The sequence below is a fragment of the Corvus moneduloides genome, chromosome 16, assembly GCF_009650955.1.
Source record: "Corvus moneduloides isolate bCorMon1 chromosome 16, bCorMon1.pri, whole genome shotgun sequence".
Classification (NCBI taxonomy): Eukaryota; Metazoa; Chordata; class Aves; order Passeriformes; family Corvidae; genus Corvus; species Corvus moneduloides.
The window spans coordinates 328,057-345,207 of NC_045491.1; the positions used below are offsets into that span (position 1 = coordinate 328,057).

Below are 17,151 nucleotides of genomic sequence, written 5' to 3' on the forward strand. Positions count from 1 at the left end.
ATAAAAATGACACGGCAAAACCCAAAACGTCAGTGTGTTATCAGCACCATTTGCATTCGGAATCCAAAACACAGCACTGTACCAGCTACTGAGAAGAAATTAACTCTATCCCAGCTGAAACCAGGACAGTGACCAATCCCCTGTTTCTGTATCATTCTTTCTTTGTTACCATTTTCTATAAAAGACTGTGCTGGTTTCCTCAAAGGTGCACCACCTGTGTTAGATGCCTGACACCCTGTTCTGCAGAATGGTAACAAAATCGAGGATTTTGACTCAGTGTTGCTTGGCTCTTGTACACTGGATGAAAGAACAATGGGATAAGAAAAGGGGTCACCAGGAAATCCCGTGGAGTGGCCTGGCCACCCAGCAGGTACTTGAGCAGCTGTGGTCATGGCTCAAACGTGTCAGGCAATAAGGAAATTACCAGGATGCTGAATTGGGCTCTTACAAGTAACAATTCTGAACATCCTGCACAGAATTTAAGGTTTCACTTAGAACTTAATTCACACACAAAAAAGTCTGGGTAGATTGTCAGGGACATGCACTTTTAAGTGTTTTTAGGAGCCTCTTGCCTTGAAGGCAGTTTACAGTCCAAGCCCAAGGACAGCAGTTAAATGTCAATACAGTTCAGAAATCTTCTGTTTGCTTATTTTAACGGACATGTCTGACCTCTCTGTACTCTGTACTTTCTGCCTTGGGCATCATTAGCTATTCCCCAAGTAAGATGTACACAGCTTGAAAATATAAAGCAATTACTGGCTAACAAAAAAAAGAACAACCTTCTAAGAACCCACTGGATTAGGCATTAGTGTGTCCCCACCCCTGAGACAAAACACCTGAAGTCTGCTGGCCAAAGAAGCATAAAGAAAGCTATGGGCATCCACTCATCACTCACTGGGTCTGTTGATGTGGTGACACTGGCAACTCAATAGAGAAAACTGGGTTCGCTCACTTTAGGATTGTGTAACTTTCCACGATGATATTTTTCCTCTTGAATCCTTGTGCTGCTAATAGTCCTTGTCTCAACAACCCTACCTTTAATTCTAATTTTCCTGTTCTTGCCTTTCTACAGTCATGGCTCTGTCTCACAGTTTAACAGGTCTCTTGGAAGGCTGGGCCAAAGTCATGTGGCCAATCCATGTCATCCAGGCTGGGCCCCTCAAGGAGAGAGGTTAGTGACAGCACAGGGTGGGGATCTGCTTTTTGCTGCCTCAGTATCTTTTGATCATAATTGTGGTATTAGCCTAAGCTGGAGTTTACTTGCACCTTTGCCTAAGAGGCTGCAGCCAGCAGCAAGGAGAAGCCCTGGTGAGAATGCTCAGAGCCACAGCCAGGCTTGCCAGGGTCACCAGGGGTGTCACTGCTGTGTGCCAAGGCTGAGGGAGCTGCTGTGTTCTGCTCTGCTTAATAAACCAGGTCTATTAGTGAGCATTTGGCAGTTTCATAAAAAATGTGTCAGTTCAAGATATCAGAAGGTTTTTAAAGTAGTGAGAATCTGTTTCTTGCTAAAGCAAGCATGTGCAAATCTGATTCTATATATACAGACTGCAGAGAATTATATAACATCTTTGAAGAGACAGAAAAAATGTTTTATTAATGCCAAATACTTGCTTTTCAACGATAGCAATATTTCCATATGACATTCTAACACGTTTGTCGCATCTTGCTATGGGTGTCAGTAATCCATTTGAAAAAAATAAAGCAGTTCAATAGTTTGTAATGACAATTGGTAAGCAGTTTCTGTTCCATCCATAGAGTGGGTGGTGTGATGAGTTATTTAATTCTCTAAGAAAAGCAAATATTTTTTCCCAACAGAAACTTATTGCCAAAAGATAAGGTATTACAACCTTACCAGAACTTACAGTGGATAAATTTTTGTCCGCTTAGCTTTTGTGGAAGAATCAGTGTGGCCTTCTCATTAAAATAACCAGCACATGAATCCTAGCACCACAAAGATCTGCCAGTTATTAATTATTAATCAGCAAACTAAAAATAAATGCATAAAATAATTTCTCCTCCTCTGCTAATTTTGAAATAGACAAGTGTTCTCGTTCTTCTTGCAAACAAGCCAGTCACAGTGATTACAGTAACCTATTTCTAAGAATATTTATTGCTTGTGTAAAGTAGTGCTTCCAGTAGTGTCTTTGAGCCCCTGGCATTTGTTACGGTGCTGTTTCACTCTTTCAGAATTGGACAAGAGGCTAACAGCTTCCTCTGAAATCTCAGAATTTTTGCTGTGTTTTACAAGTATTTCAATATGAGAAATTTTAAAAATACTTGGGTGTACCTGTGACATGATCTGTGTAGTCATACTATCCTCAAAAATTTGCTTGAAATGTTGGAGTAAAACATCCTTTGTCCCAAACTTGTGAGCGATGTATAATTTTTTTAATTACTGGGAACACGCTACAAGAGTATGTGGTTTGTTTTCTGCAACTTGTCCGATAATAAAAACATTCTTGAGTAATGACAGAACTGCAAATGCTATTAACCCAATTTTTAAAATACCTTATTTAGTTTTCTCTTCATAGTTGTATGATAGTTTGTCTCCATTTACTTCTGCTGAACATCTGACCTGAAAATATAGTTATTTTGCTGAATGCCTCACCAGAAAGTAGAACAGTTTTGCTCATCCTTTCAGTTAAAGTTATCGTAGTTATGGACAGATTCCTACTAGTGTAATATTTATGGAAAAGCATCCATTGTCTTAGTTACAGTCCCAGCCTTGTTCTACAAAGCCTTTGGGAGAGGCGTATTTCCAGTTTAGACAACTCTTTTCAGAATCAGACTGTGTGCTCCAGGCCTGGTGTTTCATCTCAGAGGTAAATGCAACTGGGACCGGGGCTCCTGCACGTGGGTGCCCATCAGCAGCCGGTTGGGAATCGCTGCCGGCTGGGAGGCGGTGGCACATGGCCCTGCCTGTCCGGGCTGCTGGGATACACGTGTGGTAATTTGTGGGTTTGTTTTGGCTCCGGAAACAAATGCCAGGCACCACTAATGAGCGAGTGTTTGTGTACACGGTTGGTAGGAACACACCTGAGGCACTTGAGAAAGCCTCTGCATAGCTCGGTTCCCTTCCTATCGATCCTGCCTGCCAGGGCACGGCAAGGAATTTATGGGCTGCAGGGAGCTGCAGCTCTGCCCCATTGTCTGCGGGAGCTCGATTCCCCTGCGGATGCCAGCCGCTCGTTTTCTGGAATGATGACATCATGCTGAGATAGAGATGAGTGGAAGTGTCTAATATTTCATAGACTGCGACACAGAAACCTGTCCTTGGTTGGGAAAAGGGCACTTTGGTCTAGAGATGTTGGGCTGGCATTAAAAATAGTTACGGGCGCTGTCTCGCTGCTTGCTTTTGCAGCAGAGGTCTTTTGAATTAAGAAAATAGAATTAATGTAAAGTTTTTCCTCTTTTAGACCATTTTAAAGGCAATCACGCCTTTAAAATTACGGCACGTACTGGTTTACACCTTTAGCACCTCAGAAGATGGGGAGCCTTGTGCATGTGACTGTAGGTCACTGAACGTGGACGGAGGTGTTTTAGCGAGGCTGACGGTGGCCGGGAACAGGAGTGGGAACAGTGCCGGGCTCGGGGTCGGGAACGGCCGCGGCCGCCGCCCCCGGCGCCTTTTGAAAGTCACCAAAGTTTCCGACGCGCGTCCCGGCGGCGCTGATTGGCGGAGCGCCCCGCACCACGTGATCGGCAGCCAATGGGGCGGCGGCGCCGGCCGGGCCGGGAGCGGCGGTGCGGGCGCGGCGGGAGCGCGGTGAGAGCGCAGCGCGGCCCGGGGGAGCGGGACCCGGCACCGGACACAGGGGACACGGGACCCTGTCCGGCTGCGGCCTCGCGCGGACCTGAACCTCCTTCTGCTTCTGGAGCTGCTCGTGCGGGTGCTGGTGGGGCGGGGAGCGGAGCGTGGGAGCCGTGCCCACTGGTTTAGCTCCCGCCCGGCTTCGTGCTTCGCATGGGAATGGGATCCGGGAGCGCTGCCTTGCTGACCCCTTGGCTTGCAGCTGGAACCACCAAGGTCAGGCGTTTCAGCGGGGAAAAGTGCGGAGTTTCCTTAGGAGTCACTAGAAAGTTGTGAGTGTCGGAGCTGGACTGGTTACTGGGAAGAGGAGGGTTTCGCTGAATTCAGCCTTTTGGTAGAGAAGCCCCGGAGAAGCTGATAACTCTTTTCAGTGCTGGCTGTGGGATTTTGTAGTAATCCTGACGCTCCCGTGACCTCTCCCTTTTCTTTCTCTTTTGTGGCGATTTTCTTTTGTATTGCTTAAACAAAACAGACCCATGTATTACAGGAAGACCCTTTCAAGGGGAATATTTTAAGCAAATCTAATTTTCATATGACGGGAAAACTACTTTTCAGGAACAAAGAGGTGGTTTGTTTTGGTTTACATTTAGGAAAAAAATGTCTAGTTGGTGCTTCATGATCTCTGTCATGGATTATTCAGTAGTATTTGTGGTACTGTTTTACTTTTTTATTACAATATGAATTTCTTTGACTTGGACCATTAGGCATTGCTACAAAGGTAGGCTAGCATTGTTCACCAAGCTAAATGTTCTTTTGTGAAGAAAAAAGTTCAGTATCAGGGTTGTTTTGAGTCTTTTGTTCTAGGACTGAAACAATCTAAATTGAGGCCCTCATGAGTTTGGGTGAACTCAGACTCTGATTTCCAAATTGAAGTTCCTTCAGTAATTTTTTGTGTGGCTTTTCTTGATACTTGTTTTTTTCCTTAGGAATTTTGCAATTCTGCTCTCACTGGTATGAAATTGTTTCCCGCAATAGTTATCCTGTGGTGTTCTCATTGCAAAATTCCAGTCCCCACCCATGATCACTTCCACTTCCTGCATGATGTGGTTTGTAATGCCTGTGACCAGCGTTTGTGCTGCCTGCACGCAGGAAGTCTGGCCAGATGTCTCTTCTGGCTTCATGAGTGCGGAAACAAGCAAGATGCACCCGGTGTGTGCCTATTACATACTGATTTCTCTCCTTGTTTTTTCTACCTTTTCCAGTGTATAACAAAGCATTTCTAAAACCTCCTTCACCCCCCTTGCTCTCCCCACTTTTGTGGTGAGCCCAGACAATGAGGAGTTCCTAATTAATTTCTCTTCAGGCATTTTGCATATTGTCTCCAAGTTGTTAAAAATCATGGGGAGATGGCAGCAGGGGAAAACCAGTCGTAGCTCTACCCTTTCTACAGGCAGTTTAACAAGATATACGTGGTTTTTGTTTTTATTCTTCTTAGACTAATTTCAGAAAAGAAGTTTAGAAAAGCTTTAATACCTTGTCTCAAACTTGGATTTTTTCTTTTCAGTTTAAGTTTGTATTTTTCATCTTTGATTAGTTAGAAATTCCCTGTGAGCTAAGATGTAGTGCAGGGAAGGAAACTAATAGGTCTTCCTTTTATGTTGCAGCAAAAAAAGTGCCTGTGGCACTGGACAGTAGCCACATCTCTGGAGTAAGTACAGGTCCACAGTCCTTCCATGTATTTGCAGTTGAACAATTAATTTTAAATTATAAGTACTATGTAGTAATGGTAACCTTGAAGCAGAGCGAGATATCATCTTAATGGATGATATCCTCAGTGGGTCCATAATCTCACATTCCCAAGGACATACCTGGAAGTGAAGGAACAGCACCTTTGTGCTGCTGTGAACATTCGCAGGGTTCTCTGAAAGTCTTACGGATCGTATGGATCAGTTAAGGAAAGTTCTTCTCTATGCGGCCCTACAATCTTAAAAAATGCCACTTATTATAGTCTTTTAGTTCTTCCAAAGTGCAGTAGAAAAACACAAGAGCTAGATAGGATCATATTCAAAATTTTGGGGCTGGTGGAAGCTGTCTTTTGGTTACAGAGGGTGGTTTGAAAGCTTTTCAGAGCAAGATGTCTTGCAAGTCATCTTTATCTTTCCTGAATTATTTTTGTTGACTGTCTAAACACAGATATTGGATTTATTATAATGCTTGTGTCAGAAAAAAATCCTTTTTCGATTTTTTTTTTCACAAGTGTGATGCACAGATTGGTGTGTGTGTGTAAACACTGCCTGGAGCAGGATGTGCTTATTAACATCAAAGACACTTTCAGCTCACTTAAAAATAACAGAGTAGATGTGACGTAAAGTATCCTAGGTCAAGGATGTTAATTCTGCTTGGTCATGATTTTCTTCTTAATGGGCAAGAATACTATTTGGAAAATCACTCCTCCTTACTCACACTCCTTTTCCTCTCTTTTTTTGCCCGATGCATACTTCAGCCTTGAGACTTTCTGCTGGAAATGTGTCAGTACATTATACAATGCCTTTATTTTTTAGAAGGAACACTTCTAGCTTTGTCTAATGAACATTTTGTGTCAAACTCAATTGTAAAAACTAAGACTTAGTAACTTTTCTCCTCACCTTTTAAATAACAGTGTAATTTCTGTACGTGTGTAGCTGATACTGTGCACTGAGGTATGCGGGCACAGCCCCACTTAGCTGTGACGCTGCTTACTCCTTGCTCAATAATCTGACAATTACTTGGGCTGTGAAAAGGATTTGGGGTTTGTGGCATTGCTTGGGTATGTAAGAATTTGGCTTCAGATTGCCAGAGTACTTTTGAGTGCTTTTGTCTGTAGTAGAGGTAAGAATACTTGAGTTTGTCTCAGTAGACTTAAGAAATAGGTGGCTGTTAATCAATCATATTTGCATCAGATGATTTTTTGGAGAGGAAAAGCTCAACACAGGTTAAAGATATTTTCTTCCATAGAGTTCAATAGATGTGCAGTGTATGCACATTTTCTTTAGCTGAGACATGCTGCTCAGAGGGTCTACTCCTGCATTTTATGAGTATCATAAATAAGAGTGGAAGACAGGGCTGACATCTAAATAATCTTTGAAGGCTTCAGCTGTCCCTTCTTTGTTCATCAGAATTACCTCTAGGCAATATTTTGCTCAGCAGAACTGGAGTTGAAACTTGGTAAAACTGTGTTTCTTCAGTCATTAGATTTCAGTGATACTGTTTTCTGACAACTGCCACTGTCATGAATTGTTCAATTCCATCTCTATTTGCTCTTCTTGATCTTCTTCGGTTTCTGTTAAGTTGGTAATGTCTGAGTGGAATCTTTGCCTCACCCAGGGCTGGACATGGGCAGATTATGCAGAACACCAGGTTTGATGTTTCTCTATTGTCAAGACTAACTCATATGAAATATTTGGTACTGAGTGGTTAATAGAGTGTGTCATACACATCACAGGGCATTTATTTAATTGTGGTGTTTAGATACTTAAGTCCTCAAGTGGGAGTGACCAACTTAAGGTTCTTGGTTCCCTTGTGGCTCTTTCATGTGTCATTCCCATTTGGGACTATGTCCTGTGACCGGGTTTGTGCTGGCACAGGGGCAGCTGGATGGTCTGGATTGCTGCAATCTTATCTGCATACCTAACCCAGCCAGTGGTATCCTGCTAAAACCTCTGGGGAGCTTTTACCCTCCCTTCTCCCATGACTCTCTGAGGTATCCAGATATATTGTAGCCATACACAGATTTTGATATTTCAGATTTGAAGTTGGGTAGCTTTGTCTGTGTTGACCTAGGAAGAAATTTTTCTCATGTCTGGCAGTTACGTTCATAAAAAGCTTACGTGTTCCTGGAAATGTTAACTCAGGAAATCAGTATCTTGAGTACTTAATCTGTTGTCTCTTTGAAGTTTCTCTTTAATTTCATGGTAAGTGTCTTTAGGGTTGTTGAATTGCAGTGTGTTTGGAGCTGAAGTTGTGGCTGAGATGTCTTCTTTCCCTTGTGTTCTCTGTGCATTGGCACAGCTGCAGCTCAGGTTTGGGGTTTTGTGTAATCAGAGGTGCTGAAGGTGCTCACAGCTGGGAAGGTGGTGTAAGCCTGCAGCATCTTTGGAAGAACTGGGTCAAAGTGACTTAGCAGGAATTCTTTCGCATTTATGGTCTGTCAAGGCTGGTCTTCAGTTTGGTCTCCAGGCGAGCAGTGACTGTGTGGGAGGATGGGTGTTCTGCTCTGCAGCAAGGAGGACTGAGGCTGCTCACTGCCTTAGTTCTTATGCTTGACCCTTTAATTTTTCAGGGGGGAATATGAAACAGGAGTTTTAGACTTTGAGGACTCACTATGGAAGACTCAGAAGGACGACACTTCAGCTCAGTGGAAGAAGAAACCAGATACTGGAAGGAGCTGGCTATGAAGTACAAGCAGTGGTAAGGCAGTGACTTCATTCCTCCAAGTTGTTGGATAAGGTGCATAACACTGCATGCAAAGACACAGACCCTTCATTGCTGCTTGTTTAGCTTGCTGGAGGATTGTTTCAATAGAATTGTTCAAGACTATAAAACACTTCCTTTCATCTTTCTCTCTGTTTCTCACTTTTTATTGCTAATCAATAATGTCTTTGTTTGTATTTCCAAATAAATAATAGAATTGAATAATGGAATAAATGTGTGATGGCAATGGACAATCGACAAACTAAAAAGATGCCACAGATCCTCAACACCTATAGTGTGAAGACAGACTCGGGGGTTTTTCTGTTTATTTGAATGTTTTTATCTATGCTATGGAGTGACTTCCCATGCGTGGCAGAGAAACATTTGCATATGGTTCTCTCTTCCTATTGAATACATATGTTGGAGAAGGGCATATAGCCTTCTATGTTCAAGAGCAGTGTTTTTTTTACCTTGAGTGTACAAGAGATGTTTTTTGCTTTGCTCACTATGGTGAACTCTGTTGCTGGAATTTCTCTCTAGTGCTGAGAATACGCAGGAAGAATTGCGTGAATTCCAAGAAGGGAGCCGAGAGTATGAAGCCGAACTGGAGACTCAGCTGCAACAAACAGAGTCCAGGAACAGAGACCTTCTGTCAGAAAACAACCATCTGCGGATGGAGCTGGAGTCAGTGAAGGTAAGAGCTGGTGATGCTCCTTGTGTGCACGTCCTCAGCGCAGAGGTGAACAGGACAGGTGTTTGCAGACTCTGTTTGCCCTGTGGTGTCACACTCAGCATTACAAGGAAGTTGAGCAGAAGACTGCAGAAAGGAGAGTCTTGAAAAATAAAGAAATGCCAACCTGTTGTCTACTTTGAGGATTCTGTGTTCTTTGGTAGTGTTCCTGGACCCCTCTTCACAGGTTGTGGCTGTGTGTCAGCATAGATTTCAGATGGGAGAAAATTGTCTGCAGTAGAGTGGAGACTTAAGTGTGAACACAAGAGAGCTGCTGTTCTATTCCTTTTTGCATCTATTTAGTGCTGTTGTTCATAGCTTTCTTGTTGTCTGCATCATGCAGTCACAGATAATGCTGCAGAACAATCAAAGCACAAACACTGCAGCTGTGTTTTTGCATTATGTAAGGAAATGCAGTTTTAAACCCTTTTTACATAGTTGTGTATTTATTATTTGACATTTCAGATCAGCTGGGAAGCAGCAGCTGGTGAGTAACACATAGAATTGAGAGTCATAAAACAGTTTCAGTCCTGGTTTTGTTATTGAATCTATCTGTCCTTAGGGAAAAATGAGTTATCCTCTTTGCACATGGTTTGCATTCTGTGAAACTAAGCACCAGCAGAAAGGCATTAACTTCGAGAATTATAAAATATAAAGGATATGAACTTACTGAGATGGAGTTTCTTAACACAGTGGCTTTAGAAACAGTGAAGCTATATAGAGTATGAAGAGTGATGAGTGCCTCATTTCAGTCTCATCAAAGATGCTACTAGTCCCCTGTGCTGACTGACAAGTTTAGGAAATACTGGTAAGTTCTCTTAGGTTTGGAAAAAAATTGTTGATGAAATTGGTGTCACTTTTTAAAGTTTTATTTTAGGCCTTTTGCTTACAGATGAGTTACAGTCACCCAAGAAATACTACACCATGTTTTGTAGGGCTAGGTCAATCTCTGTGGAAGCAGAGATGAATATAATTACACTTCTTCTACTCAATTGGATGCAATAATGAGCTAATGGGAGTGTAGGTATTTAAGTGATTAATCACCAGATAATCCAGGTTTGCAATGCCTTTTGTTTAAACTGTTGTCCAAATTACTGTCTTAAGGAAGTACTCTTCTGTTCCAGGTAGATGTCCTGTCCCTCTAGCACCAATTTAGCCATTCCCTCCACTTCCTGCTTTTTGATAGCAAGACCTCCAAGACTTGTTTAATTGTATTTATGTTCATTAATCCTTGTTGTTCTTGTTGTAGCACCTTAGAAATATTAAATGTTGTGCATGGTGTATTGGTCTGCTGTTCCATGTAGCCACATAAACCTATGGAAGCTGATGGGTTTGGGGAGAAGACAAAAGTTTGACAAAGATAAAACCCATAGTTCATTTAATTGAGGAGTGTGTAGACTATTTTCTTTCTCTAGCTGGGATGAGAGGAAGGGACAGTGAACCAGCCAAAACAGTGAAGAATGAAAATAGCGGGAGGCGATACAGAGCCTCAAAAAGTGGAAGGTAGCCATATTTTAGAAAATCTGAAATCATTCTTGACAGTAGATAACTCTCGTAATATATATTCTGCTTGAAATAAACCATTCAACAATTGGCTATTCATGCAGCCTGAAAACTGCAGTAACAGCCTGCAGTGAAGGAACAGAGCCACCATTGAGGGCCAGATCAGCTGATAGTTTATTACAATTGGCTAAAAACAAAGACTCAGATCTTGCAGTTCTGGTCTTTTATCTGAATCAATTCAAGAGCAAAGCATTAATCTCATGAAGCTATTGAGCAGCAGTGTTATCTGAGCCCATCAAGGGTTGGGATCTGCATCTAGGTCAACACCAGTGAACTTTGCCAGGCCCACACAGCTTGTGGCTCTGAGCTTACCAGCCCAGTGTGTGTGTTTGCTGCCCCTCCAAAATCAGAGCTCACATTACCTAAAAACTGATGGGAATAGTGCTTTGGAGGGTTAGTTTAGAGAGTCCTGAGAAACTAGTAGAAAGTAATCTGCCTCTTGGAGCTTAGAGGCTCTTAACTGTGTTTCAGAGATTTGGAATTACAGCAGTGTCACCACACTGCAATCAAATAAGGATTTCTTAGTTCAGGATGGATATCTCTTTCCCTCCTCCTTGTCTATGCACTTCGTGTGCTAAAATAGCTGTTTTCACATTCACACTAGATTACTTGCCATGGTTTTCAAATTCCAGTGCATGGATTTGTTTCCAGTGACTTCAAGTGTTTTGTACTTGAATTCTGTCTGGAGAGCACTTCAGGAATGCTGCTTACACAGCAATCTTGGAGTTTCTAAAAAATGTCTGGCATGTTGAAGTGGCCTGGTAGCAAGGTGGTTGAGTATAAAGCACTGTAATAGTGTGCTGTGAAGCTTTCCCTGTCACATGCTGTGGAACTAACTCCACATTTAGTGGTAGTGCAGGAGAGAGAGATCTGATGTGGAAGCTAAGTCTTCCTCCCTGCCTGTGCCTTTCTTAAATGTATGCTTGTATACATGGTGTAGAGGGAGACAGAGTTTGGTTTAGGTTCACATCCAAAGTATAATTGTGCCTGAAATGTTCTGTGATCTAGAATTCTGAACCTGCTGTGGGCTAATAAAACCACATGAGCAGTGCAGGATCTTGCTGATTCCACAGCAGTATGTAACAGTGTCACAGTTGGGTTTTTGGTGTTTTGTTTTTTTTTTTTTTTTTTTAAATCTTGTTACTTTGGTCCTAAATACTGCCTGACTTCATACTAGGTTTGAAAATAAGTGGCTTCTCTTGTGTCCTGCTTTGTGTATTGCTAAGAAACTGTGCTGAGTCAGGCTGTCTGGGAGAGGTAAGGAATTGCCCTGTGCTGTGAGTGTTGGGAGCTGTTCCCCAGCACTTTTGTTTGATAAGGAGTGACAGGAAGAGCTCTTGTCTGCTGGCAGCCCAGAATTATGTGAGCAATAGAATTTGTTGGCATTTTACTGTATGCAAAGTGATGTTTCTCAGAAAACTTCAGAGCATCTGTCTCTGCCTTTCAAGGGGCTCAGACAATGCTGCAGAAAGAGAACATCTGTTGCTAAGTACCTGATGTGCTATTTGATTTGCCTTTGAGTAGGAAAAGATCGAAATGCAGCATTCAGAAGGATACAGGCAAATCTCTGCACTGGAAGATGACTTGGCACAGACAAGAGCTATTAAAGAGCAGCTTCAGAAATATATTCGAGAACTCGAGCAAGAAAACGATGACTTGGAAAGAGCAAAAAGGTGATCTCCTTTTTGTGAGGTTTTTTTTCCACCTTTATTCTGTCCTGCGAGTGTGGTGTCACTGAGCTGTTTGTAATACTGTACTCGTTAGCACTGCCATTCTGAGCTATCACTTGTGTGATGATAGTGTTGAAGACATTGGTTGCAGATGGGCCATGTGATAGATTTTTTTTTTACCTCTTCCACTCCCCTGACTGTACTCTTTCATATCTTACAAGCTAAATTAAAAAATAATAATCAAAGTAAACCAAACAAAAATGCAACAGTATCCATTTTCTTGTGGGAGAGGGAGTCCTCGATGTGCTTGAGCGATTTGGTAGTGACACCTAATTGCACTCTTTTTCAGAGCCACTATAATGTCTCTGGAGGATTTTGAACAGCGTTTAAACCAGGCTATTGAAAGAAATGCTTTTCTGGAGAGTGAGCTGGATGAGAAGGAAAACCTTCTGGAGTCTGTGCAGCGCCTGAAAGATGAAGCCAGAGGTTAGACAGAAGTTATTTGTATCTTTTCCTTTCTCTCCTGCTGCCTTGTAGCTGTTCAGTCCTGTCCATATGCCTTAGAGCTGGGCTTTTAAGTTTGCTTCTTTAAAACCTGCTATCTGAAATGTAGAAACAAGTAAGGAAACTTAAGACTGTTCTGCCCCATTCCTTGAACTCGTGACCTTGTTCCAGAGCACTCACAGGAACAAAAGTCTGTTCCGACCTTGTCCTTATCAGGGCTTTAGGGAGTTGAGAGGAGCCAGTCCAGCTGGGGCACATGCTGGTGTGGCTTCCTGTAACCCATGAAGGTCAGCTTTAATACACATTAACCTTGTTGTTTCCTGGCCTGTGGAAAGTGGAGTCAGCGAAGCACTCGTGGGGGCGTAAAACAGGAAGGCTGTGACTGACTTCTGGTTGCCTTGGAATGCACTGGCTTTTTGCTATCTGTAAGTAAGGCTGGGTGAGAAGAGAGAGACCCTGGAGCTGGATGAGCTTCTATTTTCAGGTCTTGTATTCTGTGCCCTTGAATGATATCCATAAGCTACAGCCAGGCTGTGGGACAGAAGTGATCTGTCCCTTGGCTAGATAATGATGTGGCTTCCACCTGGCCTCAGCTCAAGTTTCCTTCATGTGGGAACCAGGATAGGAGAAGGTACAACGGGTAGGATCTCAGCCTTGCAGGAAGCCAGAATGTAGCCAAGGTGTGTGCCAAATTGCCAAGCCTCAGACTTGATGTGCCTCTGCTTACCAGCCTGTAACATTTGGAAAGGAGTTAATTCCTGTCTGAAGAGGAGCCTCATGAAAGGGTTTGAAAATGAAAGCCAGATAATAGCAACTGAACTAACACTACTAAAACATCTTCAGCCACAATCCTAGAAAGGCCTTTAGTTATCTGGATTTTGAAGATATGCCTGGAATAATCTTCTACAAGGATAAGTGACTTTAGCTCACCTCCATAAGGAGAAAAATCTTTTGAGCAAAAGATTACCTCCTGTTTTTATCTTGGTGGCTACATACTCCCAACACTTGCTTTGTGTTGCTTCCTTCACAGATCTACGACAAGAGCTTGCAGTGCAGCAGAAACAGGAGAAACCCAAAACACCGATGAGAACTCCCCTGGAAGCAGAAAGAACAGACACTGCAGTTCAGGCCTCCTTATCTGTGCCCTCAACACCGGCAATGCGTCGGACACCCATCAGCATACCCACCCCTGGGACATTTAGGAGAGGTGACTGGCAGGGAACCGGCTCAGAAATACTATTTGATGCTCTTGTTTTTGCTATAGTTTGCTCCCTTCTTTTAATTCCTCATTTAGCCACAGAGTTGAGTGCATAGTGTAGTGTAAATACACCTAAATCCAATCACCATGGCTTCTGTATTCATAGACTGGGATTTTTTTTACTTTATTCATAGTCTGTTCATTTCCAACTGACTTGAACAGTCTGGTAATAATGAGGGATAAGATGAGCTGTTGGGATTTTACTATTAGTTCACAATTGTCCCAGAGATGTTGGTCTAATTTAGGGGAAAGGTTTTAAAAACCTGTGTGATCTTTAACTGTGTTCCTTGAATCATCTTGTCTAAGAGAGTTGGGTGATTTTTTTTTTCCTCTTTTCTTTTCTTGAGTAACATATCCTTTTTTAATCTGCCCTGCAGGTCTTGAGGACAGTTATGGTGCAACCCCTCTCACACCAGCTGCAAGAATATCTGCACTTAATATTGTGGGAGACTTGCTGCGAAAAGTGGGGGTGAGTGATTACCTGCCAGGCAATGCTCTTGGAAACCTGGAGCTGTTGGAAGCTGCAGCCAGCACCACTTGTGCTGCTGTTCAGGGGAAACAGACTGGAAAGAGTCTCTTGGCTCCAGGTTAGCTAAGCGTTGCCTTGGGACTGGTTTGGACTTAAAATGTTTCTGACCAACCCCCAAATAAAATGGACCGTGCTTATTTTTCTAAGTTCTAATCCAGATCAGGATAAGATCTACCTCTGTGAATTTCTGGAAGTGCATGTGCAGAAAAAATAAGTTAGCATGAGTAAATTGAGAAGGGATCTGTTCCAATGAAAGGCAGAGAAGTTAGCAGGCTGGTGCCTGCTGTCCAGAAGGCTTCTGGTGAAGTTTGCCTTAAGAGTCCAGTAGTCTTTTGAGCAAGGCCTAATGTCCTGCTAAGCTGTAGTTTGATATTTAAGGTAGTGCTGATGCTGGGAAAGTTATCCCATTACTTGTGTTTCATTCCTTATGCCTCAGTGGTGTGTTGTTACAAGCATTTGTATGACTCTTTGATGGGCTGAGCTGCACAACTGATACAGCCAAAAAGTAACTCAATAAAGATGATCTAGAATGGGAGCATGTGATGGAGCACAGAATATATGTGGCTCATTTCCTCTGGTGTACCATGGTAATACATGTCTAGGGAAGCAAATAGCTCAAATGAACATTTAATAATCTAAAAACTGATGCCTGTAAGAAAGATGTAAAAATGTCCCTGAGGAAAGTGAAGATTTTGTGTTCCTGCTAGTGAAGAGCATCAGCTCCCTAGAGAAACAGAGATTCAGCTTTAGAGAGATGACTGTCTTCATCTCTTCACAAATTTAGAACTCATGTGGCACTGGGGTCTAGCAGGTTCCTCTACTGGATAACTTGCTCTTAAAGAAAGAAAAAAAAAAAGCCCAAACCCAACATACTTAGTGCCATTTTGGTATGCCACAGTGCCATCTTCTGAAAGAGAAGGGTTCTGACACTTCCCTCATCTATTTACTTCAGGCTTTGGAGTCCAAGCTTGCATCTTGCCGAAACTTTGTGTATGACCAGTCTCCAAACAGGCCTTCAGTGTCCATGTACATGAACAGAGATGTCCTTGAAACGCGCCTGAGTCCTCATCAACCTCTGTGTGATACAGGGTGAGTGCTGGGCTCTGCTGGTGTCTTGGTGACAGCTGTTGGTGTTGGAATTTAGGGACTGGTATTTAAATATTTAAGTCTTAGTTTTGGTAGGGACAGATTTATTTTCAAAGTATGAGAAATTATTCAGGATTATGATTTGAATGTTTCAGGTCAGTTTAAAATTTGGAATCAGTAGCTGCTGAAATTGGAAGACTAGCTGAAATCAAGTTTTGAATACCTCAAATTTGAAGCAAGTGCAAGATGTGTTTTATTATAAATCAGTGTTTAAATGGGACAAAGTACAACAGTTCTTGCTTATTGGTTCAATTTGTTTTATGCTTTTTGTTCTTGTACAAATGATGTCTCAGGAATGTTACAGCATGTAGGGAGACTTCCCTTATCATAGTTAAGATTCTCACTTATGGGAGAACTGGAAAAAAGGTGGATAGTAGGTCCACTCAGAATGCTTTATAGTTGCTAAGAGGTGTTTTTAAGAAGCAGCTGACAGGAAGTTGCTTTACTCAACTTACAAATTTCTCTGAATGTTTGAACTGGTTGCCTTTTTTTAATCAAATGAAGAAAAATCAGCAAGGTTATTGCAAATTGCAATAACTGCCAATCCTGTACTGCACGTTCTTTAGGTTCTGTGTAAATTAAGTGCATATAGTACACTTTGTTTCAGACTTAATTGTTTAGCCAGAGCCTTGTGCTGTGAGTTCTGGTTTGTCCTGTAATCCAGTGCCTAGTGGTGTTGTTTAGAAGGAATGTTCCACTCTGTACTTGCTCTCCTAGCTTGGGGAGAAACCTCATGAAAGCTCCTGCAAGAAAGCCTCAGGGGCCATACATCTACATATTCATGCAGCTGATTATCTACTGCTGCAATGCTAAACTGAAATTCCAACACCTGTAAAAGATAGTGTTCATTACTCAAAGGGAAGTGGAGTCCTGTGTTACACTGGAAACTCAGCCCAGTTAAGGAATGGGCTCATGTAGTGCTCAGAGTGCTGTTTTTTCATCTGCTGGTTTCTCAGCTGAGTAGTGTGCTGTAGAAGAGAGCAGTTATTCTGAGCATGGTTACACAGAGTGAGAAGTGCACTGACTTGTATTTTTATTTGCAGGTTGGTGAAACGTCTGGAGTTTGGAACACGGCATTCAAACATTCCAGGACCCATGAGCCATCCCTCACAAAGTGTTGTCAAAATGCTGCTATGAAAAGCTTGGCTGGCTTTGGGAAAGGAGAAGAAATGTGTATTTCAAACTTTAGTTTTAAAGAGAGTATCAGTGAGCAAGCAGACAGCAGTGTCAGGGTAGGTGAGAGCTGAACAAGAAGTCTCAGTTGGCAGTGGCTTCCAGTGTGGCCGGTGGGCAGGCTGTGTGGGTGACAAAGTGTGACAAAGCAATGCTGACTGGCAGTGCAGGACTGGGAATTGCTTCCCAGGCTTTGGCTTTTCATGTTAATTCACCACCAGTTCTGGCTGAAATTCTGCTTTCTACCATGGGTATTGTGTGCTGCAGTCACCCAAATTAAAGGAGTGTTTTTATGTGGAGAAAGGTGTATTTCTGCAGGGAAGCTGCTCAGCTCCTTGTGGGATGTTTGCTGACCAGAATGTAGCAGCACAAAAACCT

The 17,151-nt window shown here is 42.5% G+C and overlaps 1 protein-coding gene across 3 annotated transcripts; it reads left to right on the top strand.

The window, feature by feature from the left end:
- Positions 1 to 1,080: 1,080 nt before the first annotated feature.
- Positions 1,081 to 16,848, top strand: NDE1 (nudE neurodevelopment protein 1). 3 transcript variants are annotated; one of them, XM_032125430.1, is made up of 9 exons: positions 1,081 to 1,171; positions 8,070 to 8,197; positions 8,741 to 8,894; positions 12,018 to 12,166; positions 12,513 to 12,649; positions 13,698 to 13,874; positions 14,303 to 14,394; positions 15,407 to 15,543; positions 16,644 to 16,848. In XM_032125430.1, exons 2-9 carry the CDS (start codon positions 8,112 to 8,114, stop codon positions 16,735 to 16,737), a joined length of 1,026 nt encoding a protein of 341 aa, XP_031981321.1. In that variant the 5' UTR covers positions 1,081 to 1,171; positions 8,070 to 8,111; the 3' UTR covers positions 16,738 to 16,848. The 3 variants fall into 3 exon arrangements, with proteins under 3 accessions (XP_031981321.1, XP_031981322.1, XP_031981319.1); XM_032125431.1 differs by lacking the exon at positions 1,081 to 1,171 and adding an exon at positions 3,689 to 3,766; XM_032125428.1 differs by lacking the exon at positions 1,081 to 1,171 and adding an exon at positions 3,773 to 4,027.
- The last annotated feature ends 303 nt before the right edge of the window (positions 16,849 to 17,151 follow it).

Excerpts from the sequence above, each read along its gene's own strand:
- NDE1 (XM_032125430.1), top strand. The coding sequence starts at position 8,112 with ATGGAAGACTCAGAAGGACGACACTTCAGCTCAGTGGAAGAAGAAACC. Across the intron at positions 8,895-12,017 it reads TGGAGCTGGAGTCAGTGAAG|GAAAAGATCGAAATGCAGCA; the intron begins GTAAGAGCTGGT and ends GCCTTTGAGTAG. Across the intron at positions 13,875-14,302 it reads CCCTGGGACATTTAGGAGAG|GTCTTGAGGACAGTTATGGT; the intron begins GTGACTGGCAGG and ends TCTGCCCTGCAG.